The sequence below is a fragment of the Podarcis vaucheri genome (genome assembly GCF_965113315.1).
Source record: "Podarcis vaucheri genome assembly, chromosome: 9".
NCBI lineage: Eukaryota > Metazoa > Chordata > Lepidosauria > Squamata > Lacertidae > Podarcis > Podarcis vaucheri.
Genome location: NC_138767.1, coordinates 9,468,659 through 9,488,809, shown reverse-complemented (window position 1 = coordinate 9,488,809; position 20,151 = coordinate 9,468,659). Strand labels below are relative to the sequence as shown.

At 46.1% G+C, this 20,151-nt stretch overlaps 1 protein-coding gene across 1 annotated transcript in view; it reads right to left on the bottom strand.

The window, feature by feature from the left end:
- ADAMTS3 (ADAM metallopeptidase with thrombospondin type 1 motif 3) overlaps window positions 1-20,151 on the bottom strand; it is a 143,045-nt gene that overhangs the window by 84,448 nt on the left and 38,446 nt on the right. The window contains exon 4 of the mRNA XM_082236327.1: window positions 15,704-15,860. Coding sequence (XP_082092453.1) covers window positions 15,704-15,860 — 157 coding nt within the window. The remainder of the gene's footprint in view (window positions 1-15,703; window positions 15,861-20,151) is intronic.

Genomic DNA, 20,151 nt, shown 5'->3' with positions numbered 1-20,151 from the left:
GTGCGGGAAATTGATTTCTTGCTGACCTTAGTCAACGAAACTGTTTCACCGAGGGCTCGCCATGCCCATAATCCCTGCGACATGGAAGCGATATATAGTCTTTAAGGTGCCACAAGGCTATTTGTTATTCTTGCAGCAACAGAACTGGAGACACCCACACCACACCATTTAAAGCAGGATACACCACTGTAAATAATCATGGCTTCCCACAGAGAATTCTGGGAGCTGTAATTTGTTAAGGGCTAGCGATTGATTGTTAAACCACTCTGAGAACCATAGTGCCATGATGGGAATAGGCAGTCTCCTAACAACTCTCAGCGCCCTTAGCAAACTACCCTTCCCAGGATTCTTTGGGGCAGAGGTTTCCAACTTTTTGAATCAATGGCTTCCCTGACCAACTACAGTGGTACCTCGGGGTACAAACTCAATTCGTTCCGGAGGTTCGTACTTAACCCGAAACCGTTCTTAACCTGAGGCGCGCTTTCGCTATAGGGCCTGCCACTGCGCCGTTCTCATCCTGGGGCAAAGTTCTCAACTTGAGGTACTACTTCCAGGTTAGCGGAGTTTGTAACCCGGAGTGTTTGTAACCTGAAGCGTTTGTAACCCGAGGTACCCCTGTGCACTCTTTCTGCAGCACCCCTGTGGGGGCTCAGGAACCCATTATGTCACACCTTGCCTGCCAAGCTGGAAGTCTCTCACCCTTTTTTCAAACACCCTTCCTTGTGGAGTCTTCCCTCAGCCTCCTTTCCTCTTTCCATTCCTTGGGAGTCCTCCGGGCAGTTGCTGCTGCTGTCCCTGGTCTCTGAGCTTTCATCCCCACCACAGCCCCAAAGAGAGCTTGTAGCCAGGGCTGCATTTGCGTGGCGAGTTCCCACCTCCCCCCAGTGGAAATAAAGACACATGATACAATTATTTAGGTTAATGGGCTAAAAATGGCCACAACTTTTTTGGTTACAGGTGATGAGCGATATTGGCTTAGGCATTGGTCCTAACCGACTATCCGGCTTCAGCCTGTTTGCTTGAAGTCCAGGAAGGGTTAACCACCAGTAGGGGGAGTCCTGCTGATGCACATCAACTAGGAACTCCCCTGGGGTCACGGATAGGGGGCGTGCCTTAGGCTCTCACCTCCATAGGCTTTGTACAGGGCCATGCCGCACGGAATCCTTTAACCAGACTACCCTTTGATATGCAGGGCAGGTGATGGCGCTATGTCCCCTCTTCCATCTACATAACAATACCCCTACCAATGCCTAACCGCCAATGCCAAGGAAGTTGTGACAATTTGCTACGAGGTAGGCGTAGTGGCTGGTGCCAATTTGCCAAGTGGAAAAAATCCCTACCAGGCCCCTTAATGGCGACCAACTGAGGTCCATAGCAAGGTCAAGGGAAAAACCTAAGGGGCAGGAGGGTGGGAAACCCGATGAGCTGAGGCGGCAAAAGAGGGAGATCCCCGGCCGCACCGGTGTAATATAGTGAAAGCCATGCCCCCCCAGGCCAGCCGATTGGCTGGCCAGGGGATGACGCGGCCAGGGATTCCCTCAATCGCACGGAGCCTGTGCGCATCTGGAGAGGGCGTGAAGCCCGCAACTCCACCTCCTCTCAAGTTCGGAAGTGGCTTTGCCTGCAGAGCTCTTAGCCAGGGCTGCTTCAATGAGCAGCTGTGCAAGCCTTTGGGAGGCAGAGATGTCAGAGGGCCTCAGAGGAGGGAGGGAAGGAAAGAGGGACAGAGGCCAGTGTTGCCCACAGCACCCCGGTTCATCATTCAGGGCACCCCAGGGTGCCACTGCACCCTGGCTGAAAGCCACTGCTCTGGGGGAAGGCCATGAGTGCTCAAAAGTGCTTTAAATGTATGGTGTGAATGAGGCCACTGCTTACCCCTCTGAGAAAAGCAACACAAATCAACACCACTATAAACAAAAGGAGACTGATATCTTTTATCTCTGGAAAGACGCAATGAGCACTTCCTCTTCCAACCAAGATTGCATCACTAAGCCTTCTGGGTGCTTTCTCGGGAGAAGTAGCACATAACACAAACATGTGCATACTCACATACTTTAAATACTTGAAAAATAGGCAATGAGAAATCCTTGATAACAAGAGCTCTTTCAGCAGAGAGAAAGAGAGAGACGGAGAGAGGTGGGTCATGGTCTGAGATCTGGCTGATGCACTCTGGTAGAATTTACGCACATCAACAAGCTTTTGACAGCATGCACGGCAGAACTGGAGTCCTCTGGGAACCATTCCCCAAATGCACATCATGTTCTCACATGAGTCATTTCCGGGAGATTTTGCAGGGCCTTTGATTACCATGTGCTGTGATATCACACTCGAGAGGAATATCTCCCCTACACATGGGCATACGGGCAGGGGGTCGCGATGATGGGGACCTCTGACGAAATAATTCCCGGAGACAGCTGACATTGATGGTGGACCAGGCAGGAAATGAATTCCCACAGAGGAATACATGCAGGGAAGATTACAGAGAAAGGAAGTATCTGCATGGCTTCCACCCAAAGGATACGTGAGTAGGAGATGAAAAGTGAGATGCTCAAATAGGAACTGGGAAGCTGCCTTATATTGAGTCAGACCTATTGCTCCATATCTTTCAGAATTGTCAGTAACTCTCCAGGGTTTCACAAAGGAAGTATTTTCCAGATTCTAATTCATATTCCCCCACATTGGACACTGGAACACCGAACATTGGAAACTGCCTTAAACTGGGCCAAACCATTCTCCATCTAGCTCCATATTGCCTCTATAGGATTTCAGACAGGGTTCTGATCCAGCCCTCCCTGGAGATGCTGGGGACTGAACTTGGGTTCTTCCACATGGAAAGAAGTTGCTCTAAAACTGAGAAACATCCAGTGGCAGGGAACCCCTTATGCATGTCAGTACTGGCCCTGACTTGGTGGAACGCTCTGTCACAAGAGACTAGGGCCCTGCGGGACTTGACATCTTTCCGCAGGGCCTGCAAGACAGAGCTGTTCCGCCTGGCCTTTGGTTTGGACTCAGTCTGACCCTTATGTTTCCCTCCCCTTATGGTTTTGATCTATGGGTTACTTTTAAAATGAGGCTGCATTTTAAATTGCATTTTAACCTGTATTTTAAATTGGGGTTTTTATTCTTTTCTTATTCCCCCCTATTAGGTTTTTACTGCAGTTTTTACTGTTGTTAGCCGCCCTGAGCCCGGCTCTGGCCGGAGAGGGCAGGGTATAAAGAAAATTTATTATGATTATTATGATTAGGAGTATATCGGGGAGTTGCAAGGTCACACAGTCTATTCCCATCCCACATTGACAAAACATACCTACTGCAGGGCGCACACTTGGTGAAAATGAGACCCTGGTGCACAGAGCTTAATCCACATGAAAGGGGATCCTGATTAGCCCAATATCCCTCTCGTGAGGAGGAGCTCTGCCTGCATACATGTGAAAAGGATCTAGGAGTCTTGGTTGACCACAAACTTGACATGAGCCAACAGTGTGACGCGGCAGCTAAAAAAGCCAATGCAATTCTGGGCTGCATCAATAGGAGTATAGCATCTAGATCAAGGGAAGTAATAGTGCCACTGTATTCTGCTCTGGTCAGACCTCACCTGGAGTACTGTGTCCAGTTCTGGGCACCACAGTTCAAGAAGGACACTGACAAACTGGAACGTGTCCAGAGGAGGGCAACCAAAATGGTCAAAGGCCTGGAAACGATGCCTTATGAGGAACGGCTAAGGGAGCTGGGCATGTTTAGCCTGGAGAAGAGGAGGTTAAGGGGTGATATGATAGCCATGTTCAAATATATAAAAGGATGTCACATAGAGGAGGGAGAAAGGTTGTTTTCTGCTGCTCCAGAGAAGCGGACACGGAGCAATGGATCCAAACTACAAGAAAGAAGATTCCACCTAAATATTAGGAAGAACTTCCTGACAGTAAGAGCTGTTCGACAGTGGAATTTGCTGCCAAGGAGTGTGGTGGAGTCTCCTTCTTTGGAGGTCTTTAACCAGAGGCTTGACAACTATATGTCAGGAGTGCTCTGATGGTGTTTCCTGCTTGGCAGGGGGTTGGACTCGATGGCCCTTGTGGTCTCTTCCAGCTCTATGATTCTATGATTCTATAGCTCAGTGGTAGAGCACCTGCTTTGCATGCAGAAGGTTCAATCCCCACCATGGTCAGGTAGTAGTGGGAGAGACGCCTCCTTCCTGAAACCCTGGAGAGCTGCTGCCAGTTAGTGTTTACAATACTGAGCTAGATGGACCAGTGGTTAGACGTGGTATATAAGCCTAGGTGGTGCAATGGTTCAGTGCATCTGGCTGTTAACCAGAAAGTTGGTGCTTCAAGCCCACCCAGGGACAGCTGTTTGCAAGGGGTTGGACTAGATGACCCTCAGGGTCCCTTCCAACTCTACAGTTCTATGATTCTATGAGTTCATGGCTGCAAGGCACCCATAATTCCTGGATTTAGTAAGTGTTAGAATTTAATGTTTGGAGAATTAGACTGGAAATCAGACTCTTTAACAGCTGGATTCAGCTTCCTGTGTCAGGAAATCACCTGAGAGATAGGCCATTAACAGAGAACAAAGACACGGAGATGGGCCATCAATACAGCAGAGACTCTGCCATCCAGTAGATGGGTGAAGCCAGTGGTGTAGCGTGGGTTGCCAGAACCCAGGGAATCAGTAGATGGGAGCGAAACAGACAGAATATACATGTGCATTCAACTGCCTAATGGCGTCGGTGTCACCCAGGAGACAAGAAGAGTTGTTCTGTTGTCTGGATAGGTCACTTCCTGGTTTTTGTTAGGAAGAAGTTTTGGGGTTTCAGTTTGCTGTGGCATGGTTGAGGGAGAATGGTGTCAGTTTGTTCAACGCAGCAAGCTGCTGAGAGAGGCTAAAGCACAAAGTGTGATGCCTGTTTGAATCAGAGGCTGTAGCAATGGAAGAAATGGGACCCTCTTGATGTGATATTGGGAGCCCCTCCATCAAAGGCTTAGGTTGCATATGTGTGAAAATAAACCATATATCATAAGACACCACAGTCTCTGCTGCACCTCATTTCCAAAGCAAACATGAACACAGGATAAATGCCTGGACCCCTGAATCTCACACCACTCAGAGATTGGGGTGGTTATGTAACAATACAGGCTTGAATAAGAATGGAATATCACAAGAAAGACTTTAGAAAAGGTTGCAGCCAGTTATTCCCCTCTCCTTATTCCAATACAGTGACTCAAAGAAGCACAGAATTTCTTAAACCCTTCTGTAGCTATAAGAAGAAGAAATGCAAACTTCAGCTGAAATTAAATGATTACTATTATTATTTTTAAATCCCGCACTTTGACAAAGTTCCAGTCCTTACAGGGAAGGGAAATATGCAGTCAACTGCTTTAGTGATCCTGTCATCTTCACTGGCGACACAAAGCCTGCTTTTGGATGCCTTCTGCTGTATGCAAATATTTGCATGTGGAAAAATTAAAGTGAGAAACCGCAAAATACTACCCAGCTTGTGGAAATGAAGCCTCTTCTTTCTGGCACCAGATTAGTTTCTGCCCACAAATCACTCTGCCTTGGAAAGAGCAAAGTCCCAAATATTCCAGTGATCTGAGGGTGTGTGTTTGTGTGTACATACACTAGAGATGAATTATTTAGGTTTCTGATTTTTTAATACAGATACATGTCATTTTCCCATGTGTTCATACTTCTGTGCCACCCCACTTATGTGTTATTCTCTGAAATACTTTTAAAAACTATCCCTTCAAAAAATCTTTCTTCAATGGGCATTTGGTCACAAAACAGAATAAGTTCAAATATGTATCTCAGTGTACGCATTTCTAAAAAAATATTCTTGCCCTAAAATACATATTTTTTAATGTGAAATTTTGGTACTTTTTTAGCTGAAAACTACCACAACATTCAGAGAATTGCAAAAACAAAAGGCTAAATTACCTTAGGACCAATGAAATTCCATCACTCTAGAGGGTTGGCCCTTTAAGTACCATAATTCTCAAAAAAGGGGGTGCAGTCTAGGAAAGGCAGACCAGAGACAGAGGCTCAAAAGACCTCAGTCTACCTGTATTCCTTGCCCTGTACAGGTAGGTGCCTCTGTAACACCAGAAAAAGGGCAGTCCCCCTTCAACCTCTCTCCATCCTAAGCCCACATATGTTTGGGTGAATGAGTGTTTCGCAAAAGCAGCAGGCAAAGGCATGAAAGTCACACAATTGTACTGTGTTCCTCTTCCAGAACCCTAACAATTTTCTTAAAAAATAAATAAATAAAGCGGAGTAATAATTTTGCATCCTTATTTGCTGAAGCTAAATGGATGCTGAAGGAAATCGAGAGCACAGTCTGGCTAGGTCGCCTGAAACCGCCCCATCCCTCGCATTGCACTTTCTAGGCAAATACTTTCCGCAACTTCCAAGAACAAGGTAGCCCAGTGTGACCTTTGAGAGACTCTCTGCTCTGATTTAAGGCAGGCACTTCCTTCTTGGACCTCGGTTTTGTTTGCCAGTTGGTTTGTGTGTCCAGGTTCAACAGACCTGGAAAATCTCTTTGCAAAGCAGAATGCCTCTATGTGCCCGCAGGAGAAAGCGGGAGAGTCGTACACATTCTCAGCAATTCTCCTCTCACAGAGAACTTGGCCTGCCACAGATATGCTCCCTGCTTATGACTCACTACCCCTGTTTGTTTGGAACACTTCCCTATTTATTTATGAAACAGGGCTGCCCAGTACTTTTGGCTCTGGCTCCCGGCCTGCAGGGAAGGAAATTTCCCTCGAGGACTCTTGTTCCCTTACGTGCGGCGTCAGGCAGACATGCGGAGAGGCCGTTTTGCTTCAGGCGCTGTGCTCTCCTCCGTTCTCCCTTGCCAGGATGAACTTGCCTGGCTTTCTAGCCCTGGTCAGAGCCCAGGGGATCTTTCCAGTGAAAGCTACTGTGTGCTTACAGTGGTACCAACATTCCCTCTTCCTCTTTCTCTGGAGGGCTTACAGTTTTATTATTCCCTTTAGATCAGGGGCCACCTGCACAGACCCTCCAAGTATATCCCTATTTTCCAGGGACAATCCCAGATTCACAGAAGCCATCCCAGTTTCTGATTTGATCCCATAATGTCCCACTTTTCCTTTGTTTAGTCGTTTAGTCGTGTCTGATTCTTTGTGACCCCATGGACCAGAGCACGCCAGGCACTCCTGTCTTCCACTGCCTCCCGCAGTTTGGTCAAACTCATGCTGGTAGCTTCGAGAACACTGTCCAACCATCTTGTCCTCTGTTGTCCCCTTCTCCTAGTGCCCTCCATCTTCCCCAACATCAGGATCTTTTCCAGGGAGTCTTCTCTTCTCATGAGGTGGCCAAAGTATTGGAGCCTCACCTTCAGGATCTGTCCTTCCAGTGAGCACTCAGGGCTGATTTCCTTAAGAATGGGTAGGTTGGATCTTCTTGCAGTCCATGGGACTCTCAAGAGTCTCCTCCAGCACCATAATTCAAAAGCATCAATTCTTCATCGGCCTTCTTTATGGTCCAGCTCTCACTTTTCCTTAGGACATCCCTATTTTCAGTGGAGAAATATTGAGGGTATGGAGCTATGCAACCCCCGACCCAAGGAGATAAGTACCCGGTAACTAAAAACTTTTAGAAGTCACCTGAAGGCAGCCGTGTATAGGGAAGGTTTTTTATGTTTAATGTTTTATTATGTTTTTGTATATGTTGAAAACTGCCCAGAGTGGCTGGGGCAACCCAATCAGATGGGCGGCATATTGGTGGTGGTGACGATGGTGGAATAAAAGGTAAAGGTAAAGGGACCCCTGACCATTAGGTCCAGTCATGGCCGACTCTGGGGTTGCGGCGCTCATCTCGCTTTACTGGCCGAGGGAGCACGTGTACAGCTTCCGGGTCATGTGGCCAGCATGACTAAGCCGCTTGTGGTGAACCAGAGCAGCGCACAGAAACGCTGTTTACCTTCCTGCCGGAGCGGTACCTATTTATCTACTTGCACTTTGACGTGCTTTCGAAATGCTAGGTTGGCAGGAGCAAGGACCGAGGAACGGGAGCTCACCCCGTCGTGGGGATTCGAACTGCTGAGCTTCTGATCGGCAAGTCCTAGGCTCTGTGGTTTAACCCACAGCGCCACCCGCGTCCCACGTTATGTATTTTTAAAAAGCACTATTGTATATCTATATTTTCCATTTTCTCTTTATTTGCAGATACAGTGGTGCCCCGCAAGATGAATGCATCACAAGACAGAAAACTCGCTAGACGAAAGAGTTTTCCATTTTGGAGGTGCTTCGCAAAACGAATTTCCTATGGGCTTGCTTCGCAAGACGACAATGTCTTGCGAGTTCCTGCTGGTTTTTTTTCTTCCTCCCCCCCCCTTTTTCTAAGCCGCTAAGCCGCTTAACAGCTGATCCGATCAGCAGATAAGCCGCTAAAAGCCGCTAATAGCGCTAATCCGCTAATAGCGCTAATCCGCTAATCCGTCAATGGGCTTGCTTCGCAAGACGAAAAAACCGCTAGACGAAGAGAATCACAGAACGGATTCTTTTCGTCTTGCGAGGCACCACTGTATGGTTCAAGCCTTGAAATAAAATTATTTGTCAGCATAACTTTAGTGAAAATAATTTATATACTTACTTAGTTATAAGACTTCAGGGTAAAAAAAGGGGGGCACATTATCTACTTGGCCTGGGCCTCTGGCTCTGCAAGGCCCTGGGGATGACACCTGGAGTGGACCACATCCACCGCACCCCCCTTCCTCCACCAGTGGAAAGAGGAGGCTTGGCCTGGCAAGACACAGTTAGTGGAGGGGGTTGCTGCCCCCCCCGGCTACACACAGACCCACCTCTCTCTATAGCAACGTGCAAGGAGCTCTATGTTCGTGGTAGTGAGGGGGGGCTCCCGTGATATGCACACTAGACTTGGGAGGGGAGGCAGAGGCTGCTGGAAAGGCGCCCCCAGTCGTCCTGCAGGGTCCTCCCAGCCTTCGCTGCTGGCCGCGAGGTCCACTTGGAAACCTCTCCTTAGCTGGCGCTGGAGAGATGATGAGGGAGAACAGCCAGCCCTGGCCTCGCCAAGGCCGTGTCTGCACACTGGAGGAAGGGATGCTCCTGCTGCTGTTTCCTCCAGAAAAGAAAACCACTGCAGTCACTTGAATCATGCATTCTTATTGTTTTGAGAAACATGATATCGGTTGAGGCTGTTTGGTGGCTTTTTATTTTCAAATCATTATATATATATATATATATATATATATATAGAGCAAGGTTTCCCTGGACATTTAAAATCATATTTAAATCTCTCTCACTCACCCCCCCCCAGGCTTTTCCTGGACATTTTGCCAATTCAGCAAAAAGCCACCCAGATGCCATTTTGTCAATCCAATTCCTGGACGTGTCCGGGAAAACCAGGACGTATGGCAGCCCTATATTCCGCCCTTCATCCAAATATCTCAGGGCCAGCTCTGTCCATAGCTGTCAACTTTCAGATTTGAAAATAAGGGATCAGCAGCCTCACCTGTCTACGGGATATCTAACAATCCGGGATAGCAGCGGGAAGCAGCAGGAAATGGCGCTGGAATAAGGGAATTTCCCGCAAAAAAAAAGGAAAGGTTGACAGTTATTGCTCTGTCTGGCACCATTATTATTCATTTCTCAACGAAACACATTTTCGACTAGTCTTTTGGAGGGGGCTGGCCTGAGGTAGGCAGCTGTAAATGGCTTGGGAGCTGATCTGCTATGGTGTTGAGCTGCCTTGTTGATACCGTACATTTCTGTTTGATGTTTGAAGTGGCTTTTGGTGGAGATTTGATTGCTGTAGTAATCCACAGCTTTGCATAGTAAGCAGAGGGCTGTTCTGCTCCACTCTGGTGCTGAGCTGAGAGGAAAAAGACTTCAGCAGAGCCATGGATTAAGAGAAGAGTGGGTTGGTGGGGTTTCAATCTATTTCTTTCTTTCTCTCTCTCTCTCTCTCTCTCTCTCTCTCTCTCTCTCTCTGCATGTGTGTGTGTGTGAGAGAGAGAGAGAGAGAGACAGAGAGACAGAGAGAGAGAGAAAGAAACAGAGAGAGAAAATGTATATCTGTCTGCTTTTGTCTCTCTGTTTCTCCCTCTCTTTATCTGCAAGCAAACTCTGGCTATGCCCATTTTCGCTTTGGCCACATCCATCCCTAGCAAGTGGCCCCTGGAGGGTTGTGTAACAGCAAATGTGGCCCTTGGGCCCCCCAAAAGTAAATAACACCATGCCTGATTAAAAACAAACAAGCTTGCATTAGTTGAACACACAACAATCCATACAGCTGCTTTCCCTTGCAAAATGTAAAGCAGGATTTCCCAAACTCAGATCTCCAGCTGGCTTTGGACTACAACTCCCATCATCCCTTGCTAGCAGGACCAGTGGTCAGGGATGGTGGGAACTGGAGACCCAAGTTTGGGAAACTCTGATGTAAAGGATCCAGATGACTCAGAGCTATTTGAAGCAATCAGTATTGCTGCAGCACTGAGAGTGGTATTCCCTGCTAGTCCTACTGAGAGTAGACCCACTGAAGTTAACCGAAAAGAATAAGCTAGATTCATTAGTTTTAATGGGGCTTGGTTGAGGAGGACTTAGGCGAATGCCACCCCTCCCCCAAGTCCAACCTGGTTACAATCTCCACCCCTCCCCAACTCCACCTTAATCAGCATTATAATTCCAAAGTGTGCTCAATCTGTTCTCCGCAATGATAAGAATGAGGTGGGAAGCTCACATCTGCTGGATGTAATCAACCTTCAGGTCTGTAAATGGATTGGCAAGATGCCTCCCACACACTCTCCCTCAGGTGACTTGGCTTCCTTAATTACAATGCCCGTTGCGGCAACCCAGAGCTAAGCCAATCGCACAGCACTCCACCTTTATAAATAACAATCTTCTTAGACTGGATTTGTCCTCTAGACTCCTCAAGAGCCCAATGTAAGTTAAGTGTCTAATGACCAGGAGGGAGGGAGGAAAGAGAAGTTTAAGTCCTAAGAGCCATGGAAGTGTCTTTGATTTGCAAAAGCCCTGTGGTCATGGGCAGGTGGCTCTGAGAACTGTAAAGGTAAAGGTAAAGGTACCCCTGCCCGAACGGGCCAGTCTTGACAGACTCTGGGGTTTGTGCGCCCATCTCACTCTATCGGCCAGGGGCCAGCGCTGTCCGGAGACACTTCCGGGTCACGTGGCCAGCGTGACAAAGCTGCATCTGGCAAGCCAGCGCAGCACACGGAACGCTGTTTACCTTCCCGCTGGTAAGCGGTACCTATTTATCTACTTGCACCCGGGGGTGCTTTCGAACTGCTAGGTTGGCAGGTGCTGGGACCGAGCAGCGGGAGCGCACCCCGCCGCGGGGATTCGAACCGCCGACCTTACGATCGGCAAGCCCTAGGCGCTGAGGCTTTTACCCTCAGCGCCACCCGCGTCCCTTTCTGAGAACTGTACATGTATTCAATTGCCCTAAAGCAAAAGAGCTCCACTGTTACTCAAAGCAGACCCTCCAAGTGTCCCTATTTCCAGGTACAGATAGGTAGCCGTGTTGGTCTGCCATAGTCAAAATAAAAAAATTCCTTCCAGTAGCACCTTAAAGACCAACTAAGTTAGTTCTTGGTATGAGCTTTCGTGTGCATGCACACTTCTTCAGATCTGAAGAAGTGTGCATGCACACAAAAGCTCATACCAAGAACTAACTTAGTTGGTCTTTAAGGTGCTACGGGAAGGAATTTTTTTATTTTGCCTATTTCCAGGGACAGTCTTGGATTTACAGATGCCGTCCCGGTTTCTGATTTGATCCCAGAATATCCCACTTTTCTTTAGGGCATCCCTATTTTCATTGGAGAAATGTTGGAGAGCATGATTGTTGTTGTTCAGTCGTTTAGTCTGGTCCAACTCTTCATGACCCCATGGACCAGAGCACACCAGGCACTCCTGTCTTCCACGGCCTCCTGCAGTTTGGTCAAACTCATGTTAGCAGCTTCGAGAAGACTGTCCAGCCATCCTGTCCTCTGTTGTCCCCTTCTCCTTGTGCCCTCAATCTTTCTCAACATCACGGTCTTTTCCAGGGAGCCTTCTCTTCTCATGAGGTGGCCAAAGTATTGGAGCCTCAGCTTCGGGATCGGTCCTTCCAGTGAACACTCTGGGCTGATTTCCATAAGAATGGATAGGTTTGATCTTCTTGCAGTCCATGATAGCAAGTCCCTATTGTCATTGGAGAATATGGAGTTGTGCAACCCCCACCCCCCTTGCGTCAAAGAGATAAGTAACTACTGTATACAACCTTTAGAAGACATCTGAAGGCAGTCCTGTATAAAGAAGGTTTTTTAAAAAATGTTTTATTATGTTTTTATATATGTTTGAAGCTGCCAAAAGGCAGGACTGCAACAATACTCTACCCATGAAATTCCTGGTATCCAGGAAAATGATTTTCCTCTGAAGGAAAAGCATAGCCATTGTGGCTAAAAGCCTTACCCTCCATGAATTCGTCTAATCCTCTTTTAAAGCCATCAAAAGTGGATGCCCATACTTCAGTGAAGGCCAGGAGAAAGCCTCATGTGGTTAACTTCTCCCACTAGGGTAGGAGAGTCCCGTTCAGAAAATGTAGGCAGCCAGGGAGGCTGCAAAGTGCTGAAGAAAGATTTTATTGAAATAAAAGGGTGCACACCATGCTTGGCTATTTTGCAACAATAAAATAAGCTCCAAGCACCACATCCACCAAAATTCCAAATAAATGCTAAGGTGCCCTGAAAATGAGCCACATCATAGTAATATTTCTATTAATACATTAATAATAATAATGTTTCCGTATCCAACACATCTATACAATGGAGCCACTTTAGTAAGCTAGGGAGTAATTAAATATAGAAGAGAGTCATTTGTTATATTCTTTACATCCATTGGAATGCACTCTTGAGAGCTTCCAACCATCTTTGAGAGAATTCATTGTTTGTTTACGAACCACTTGGCTTCTCAAGCATCCATATAATTTTTGAAAAGAGGGAGGGGGAAAAGATATTGCTGAATAGTCTGGACAATCATTGTTTTAAGGTGGGTCAACCGCATTCCGCTTGCCTACAGACATATCCAGACAAAACAATTACTCCAAAAGAGTGATGTGCTCAGACAGTAGATAATGTTAAAATCTCAGTTTTATCCCCTAGTTTATCTATAAGTGGAAATAGAAATGAAATATAGGGCATTAAGAAAAGTTGGTGAGTGAAAGAAGCTGAATGGGTCTCTGTGCTTGCACAGAGTACTTCAGGTGTTGCTAAACTTCTTCAGCCTGTGGGCACATTTTTGAAATTTGAGTGAGTGCCATGGACACCAACTGCTCTCCACACTTCATCCTGCCTTCTGCATAAGCCCTCTTCCCAAGACTGTATATGCTCACATTTTGCTTTCTCATGGGATCTGGGTAAAAGCATTAAGCAGATCTTTGAAAACTGCATGGAGATAAAAAAGGACATGAGAAAGAGCATCACTTTCCCAACTTTCTCCTTCGTGTACTTTTCATGGGAAGGAAGGTAAGTGCCCTCAACACCTCCTGACTGCGATGGCAGTGATGGGCAGGTAAGAGATGTTACAGGCACCAGGGAAAGACCTCAAGTCATCCACTACACCCACAGGGATCACAGTGGTGACCACATTGGTAATCTCTGGGGCACACATATGAGATCCGTCTTTTGCTCTTTCTCACGCCCTTCATCCTACACACTGGATTCTCATGGGACAATTGGCCATAGTCAAGCCAGGCCCAGGGTCCCCCTTGGTAGAATGAGTAGTAGGGCCCCCAAACTCAGCATGGTTGGCTTGCCTCAATTTTTAGTAAGCGAGTTAAGGAGGGGGCATAGCACCATTTGATGTAAGCAAGATATTACCTCCAAAGATGTACCCCACCTAAGACCATTAAGTCCAGAGTCTAAAATTACATAACTGCACTGCTGATTGGCCATGAACTACAAGTCCCTGTAATCATATTGTGATGTATCATAGACCATGGACTCAAATAATTTCACAGTTCAGCTTTTAAAAACAACAGCTATTTCCTGAGGTCTTAAGGGGAAATTCCCCTTGGTGGTTCAGTGCATAGCTGGTATCACATTATCTATCCCCATCACCGCTATCAAAAAAACTCCCCAACCAATATGGGTAGCCAAGTTAGAGCCTTTGAAATGCTGCTGAACTCACATCAGCCCCAGCCAGCATGGCCAATGGTCAGAGATGATGGGAGTTGTAGTCCATTGACTTCGGGAGAGCACACAACTTACATTATCCTCAGTGTTGTTGGACGCAACTCCCACCACCTGTGACTATTGGCCATGCTGGCTGGGGGTGATGGGAATTGCAGTCCAACAACATCTGGCAGGTACCACATAGTCTACCACTGCAAAAGAACATCACAAGAAGCCCCAAAGCAGGGTTTGAAGGTGACAGCTCTTCTCCACAGAAGGCCACCAGCAACCGGTATTCCACAACACACTATTGCTTAAACATGGAAGCTCCATTTAGCAGATGAAGCTATCATCCTTGAGTTTAACACATCATTTTCTTTCTCGTTAAACGTCAGTATCATAGGCCAATGCTGAATTTGTCAAAAGTTTTCAGTGCACACAATTTATTCAGCATCACCTTCAACAGTCGCATGCAACTCAATCCTACTTGAACCAAACTCAACAAGTAGTTTGTATCACTGTGTGAATCCAGTCCTAAAAGAGTATTTTAGGTTTTTAATCAAATCAATGCTCAGGACCTGCAAAAAAGAATCCAATCAACAACAACCAAATTAAAATATTGCTGCTGATCTTCTACAATGTTGTTTTTATTAAATTTCCACAGTTAATATAAAAAACCCTCAAATTTTGACCTACTTATTCAAAGCTATCCACCTGTCTCCCTGCAAAAAGATAAAACAAAGAAATGTTCATGGTGACAGTGGCCATGTACAGACATAACACTAAACCTTGATGTTAGGAATGAGCCTAGCTCACACTGTGTCCAGGGCAGCTGTTTACCAGCTCCATCTGGTACACTGACTGAGACTCTACCTGTTTGCGCACTGTCTCACCAGAGTGGTACATGCTCTGGTTATCTCCCGCTTGGACTACTGCAATGCACTCTACATGGGGCTACCTTTGAAGGTGACACAGAAGCTACAATTAATCCTACAATTAATCCAGAATGTGGCTGCTAGACTGGTGACTGGGAGCGGCCACCAGGAACATAAAACACCAGTCCTAAAAGATCTACATTGGTTCCCAGTATGTTTCCAAGCACAATTCGAAATGCTGTTCATAAGATTGTGTTTCCACATTTGATTAACCAGAAGTTGTGGCATTGCCCAAACCCTGATAAACTGTGGTTAATCTGAATTATGGTTTGTCTGAAATAAGTCAGTTTCACACAGCTGGCTTGCTTTAACAAAATATACCTAAGATTAGCCACAGTTCTGAGTTCTGATACAATCCTAAACTATAGTTAATATAGGAAATGTCAGTTTCACATAATGGTTTAGGAAGCTGGTTTGCTTCAACACAATATACTTAAGATTAGCCATAATTTAAAGTTCTGGTGGAATGCTAAACTATGGTCAATCAAAACTGGAAAATGAAAGCTTCTAACATCCTTTGGGGATGGGGTGTGGAAACATGCAAGGCAACAGGGATGCTAGTCTTTTGTGATCAGCTCAAATCCAGCCAGCGAGTTCAAGTAAGCATAGACATGAGAAATACCTTCACTGAGGATGTCAGGGAGTATGTCTCCTGGATCTTGCGCAATGGCCGACCTCCTATAGACCATGTGACTCCTCCCTCTCTCTTCATCCATTTGTTTCCCTTTCTCCAACGGCTCAATAAAATATTCATCTTCACCCACTTTGATCATTCCAGCCTAGGCAGAAAGAGGAAAAGAAGTAAGAAGACACCGATATGTGAAGAATCCGTCTTCCAGATTTGTCATGATAATAAATTGTCGTTGGGATCATTCAATGGGATCACTGAATGTAGTACAGTCATACCTCTTGTTACGTTCAGTTCAGGTTACGTGTTTTCAGGTTGCATCCTGCAGCGATCCAGAAGTACCAGAAAGGGTTACTTCCGGGTTTCGCCACTTGTGCATGCACAGACGCGCAAAATGGTGTTACGTGCATGTGCAGAAACGGCGAATCGTGACCCGCGCATGCGTAGATGTGGGTTGCGTTCCTTTCAGGTTGTGAACAGCGCTCCGGAATGGATCACGTTCGCAACCAGAGATACCACTGTACAAAACAAGGGTGGAGGACCTAACCTTATGCTTGGATGAGAGGTACAGAAATCTTGTTTGAATTGCTCTACAGAGCAGTGTGGAAATGTTAAGGGACAAATACAAGTTGGAGTGTGTGCATCTACAAACCAGCAATCAACTGTCTCCCTGTAATGGGTGCAGATGCAGCAGGACTCCAGTTGGAGTCAGGCTACCCCTGAACTACTGGGTCTGGGCAATTGGGAAACAGGCATCGCTCAGTGGCAGAACTTCTGCCTTGCATGTAGAAAGTCTCAGGTTCAATCCCCAGCTTTTCCAGGTAGGGTTGGGACAGAAATCCTGAAATCCTGTAGGGGCAAAATGGAACTAGATGGACCAGTGGTTTGGCCCAGTTTAAGGCAGTTTCCGGGGACGCGGCTGGTGCTGTGGGTTAAACCACAGAGCCTAGGGCTTGCTGATCAGAAGGTCGGCGGTTCAAATCTTCGTGACGGGGTGAGCTCCCATTGCTTGGTCCCTGCTTCTGCCAACCTAGCAGTTCGAAAGCACATCAAAAGTGCAAGTAGATAAATAGGTAACGCTCTGGTGGGAAGGTAAACGGCGTTTCCGTGTGCTGCTCTGGTTCGCCAGAAGTGGCTTAGTCATGCTGTCCACATGACTCGGAAGCTGTACGCCGGCTCCCTCAGCCAATAAAGCGAGATGAGCGCTGCAACCCCAGAGTCGTCCATGACTAGACCTAATGGTCAGGGGTCCCTTTACCTTTACCTTTACCTTTGCCTTTACCTTTAAGGCAGTTTCCAATGTCCAGTGTTCAGGTGCCCAATGTACTAAGTGCTATGGGAGAATATGAATTTGAATCTGGATCTTCCCACTCCTGATCCATCATGAAAACCACACTGTCTTGAAAAGTTGGGGGGGACGGGACACAGCAGCAACAGCTCCATGGCAGAGGGGAGCTAATAAATTAAACAGCAATGAGAAATTGCAGAGAGACATTGCAGAATCATGTGGGATCTATTCCCTAGTTGGAATGCTTAGGACCGGCATTTAAAAGTTATTCAACACAACTTCAAAGTTGTGGTTACTTAGAACACCTCTGCCCCGAAGCCATTCAAAATTTGGCCATGGTGAGAGAAGGCAGTGGGGGAAGGGGCAGTAAAAGGAGAAGCACATCCTAGCCAGGTAAAAACCACTCAAGGAAAGCAGGGCCATTAGAGGGTTTGGCTGGGTAAGGGAAGTGGTCCAAGAGCCAGATAAAGAGGCTTGGAGGGCCACATTCAATTCCCCAGCCCTGGTCTATAGGATTGGAGGAATAGCTCCTCAACTACTGCTGTAAGGGAGAACATGTAAGCTTTTGGGGCTGATGAGCCTTTGCCTTTGGCTGTATTACTGTTATCTATTTACCATAGAGTAGTAGATAAATAGATACCGCTCTGGTGGGAAGGTAAATGGCGTTTCCGTGCGCTGCTCTGGTTTCGCCAGAAGCGGCTTAGTCATGCTGGCCACATGACCCGGAAAAAACTGTCTGCAGACAAATGTCGGCTCCCTCGGCCAGTAAAGCGAGATGAGCGCCACAACCCCAGAGTCGTTCATGACTGAACTTAACTGTCAGGGGTCCTTTACCTTTTATTAAGCCTCGTTGAATTCAATGGGACTTACTTTTGAGTAGACATGCTGTCTATCCACCCCCACTTTGTACTCCTTTCCAGGGCCGGATTTAGGTTTGATGAGGCCCTAAGCTACTGAAGGTAATGGGGCCCTTTAAATGTGATATTTTAGGGAACAGGCTAGCAGGTGGGGGCCATTACTTACATCATAGAAGCCTACACAACACAAAACACTGTTGCTGTATGTAGGTTTTATTTTATTTTATTTTTATCTTATATTTTGGAAATGTACATCCAGGGGTTTTTTTTTTCCTTTAATTTTTTGGGGGGCCCTAAGCTATAGCTTGTTTAGCTTATACGTAAATCCGGCACTGCTCCTTTCAAGGAAAGAAGTCAGGGATTGGAATATTTCGTATAATTATCTGTTTTGATTATTCTTGCTCCTTGAAAAGTTGTGTGCGGGGTTTTTTTTAGGCTAATACGCAGCTCCATCAAAACACGCAAGACATTCTCAAGGCAGGAATCAACGGGTAGTGGTTCTCCAGGATCACTGGCACAGAGATTTCCCAAATCTGCTACACAAGATCCTTTTCATTGGGATATGGCAGAACTGAAGTGCAATGCAGAGCAACCACTCTGCCTCTGAATGTCCCCTTTCCTCAACAATAACCATTGGGATATTTAAGTTCAAATAAGTCCATTTCAGGATCACACCCTCATTTTTCCCTTTCCGTATGGCCAAGAAGCATTATTAGGTTGGCAACCTAGCAGCCTCCTGGCAAGTGAATGGATTGCTTTCTTGCCATTTGAAATGGGGGGGGGAGAGAGAGAGAGAGTTTGTGCCTACAGTTGCTATGCTCATGACATAAGATTCTATCTTGGCACTCCCACGTTTGTTTAAATATCCCATTTTCAATGCTTTCAGCTTGGAAGTATTCAAAGGAAAGAAAATAAAAGAAAGGAGGCCCAAAACAGCCTTTCCCCCCAGCAGGTTCCTCTTCCATTTTTCTATTTTACAGCGAAAGATGGGGTGGGTGGTAAGATAGGTGATGACATTATTCATGAAAGGTTCACAGGGGGGAATATTTTCAAAAACAAGTTGTTGGTGTTGGGTAAATAGAGAAGTGATGGGTAATTTTTGGTTTCTATCAGTTCCTCATTTTTCCAATATTGAGTTCAGTTCTCCAAATACAGTCATACCTCAGGTTACAGCCGCTTGAGGTTGCGTTTTTTTGGGTTGCAGACCGCTGAAACCCGGAAGTACCAGAACAGGTTACTTCTGGGTTTTGGTGGTTGCACATGCACAGAAGCACTAAATCACGCTTTGTTCATGCGCAGAAGCACCAAATCTCAACCCGCAAGTGCGCAGACGTGTAGACACGGGTTGCGAACGCTGCGGGTTGCGAACGTGCATCCCGCACGGATCACGTTCACAACTCAAGCATCCACTGTATCCTCATTTGTTTGTATGAATGTTTAGGAAGGTGGACAAGATGATAAAGGGTCTAGAAGCCAAGCTTCATGAGGAATGGTTTAGAGAACTGAGTATGTTTAGCCTGGATAAGACTTAGCCTGGATGAGACTCAGAGGAGATATGATAGCTATCTTCAAATATCTGAAGGCCTGTCACATGGCAGATAGAGAAAGCTTGTTTTCTCCTGCTCTGGAGGGGAGGGCCCAATCCAATGCATTCAAAGGAGACTCCAACTAAACATTAGGAAGAACTTTCTGATGGTAAGAACTGGCTCCTTCAGAAGGTAGTGGAGTCTTTTTCATTGGGAGTTTTTAATCAAAGGTTGGATGGCCCTATCTATCGTGCATGCTTTAGTTGAGATCCCGGCATTGCAGGGGGTGACCCTCAGGGTACCTTCCAACTCTACAATTCTACGATTCTATGATTTCATGACCGATATCTATCTGCTTGTCTATCTATCATCTATCCATCTATCTCTCATGTATCTATCCCAGGTGAAAATTCACCAGCAGGTGAATTTCTCCTAATATGCACTTTTTTTTTTTGGTATGCAATTTTGCATCATAGACACATTCTTGTACAGCTGTGTCCTCTATTATAATGCATTTCTGCAAATTACTATCACTAGCATATACATTTATATGCAGGTTTTCCTCCAGCATAAGCATTTTTGTACATATTACTGGACTTGATATGTATGCATTTTTGCCTAATATAAACTTTTGTTTGTTTGTTTTTGCAAAGGAAAATAAGATGCATCTTTGTTAGGTTATAGTCACTAATATATGCATCCATAAGGCACACTTTACCCCAGTGTATGCATTTATGCTATATGGCTGGAGGACTGCTTTGCAAAATTCAG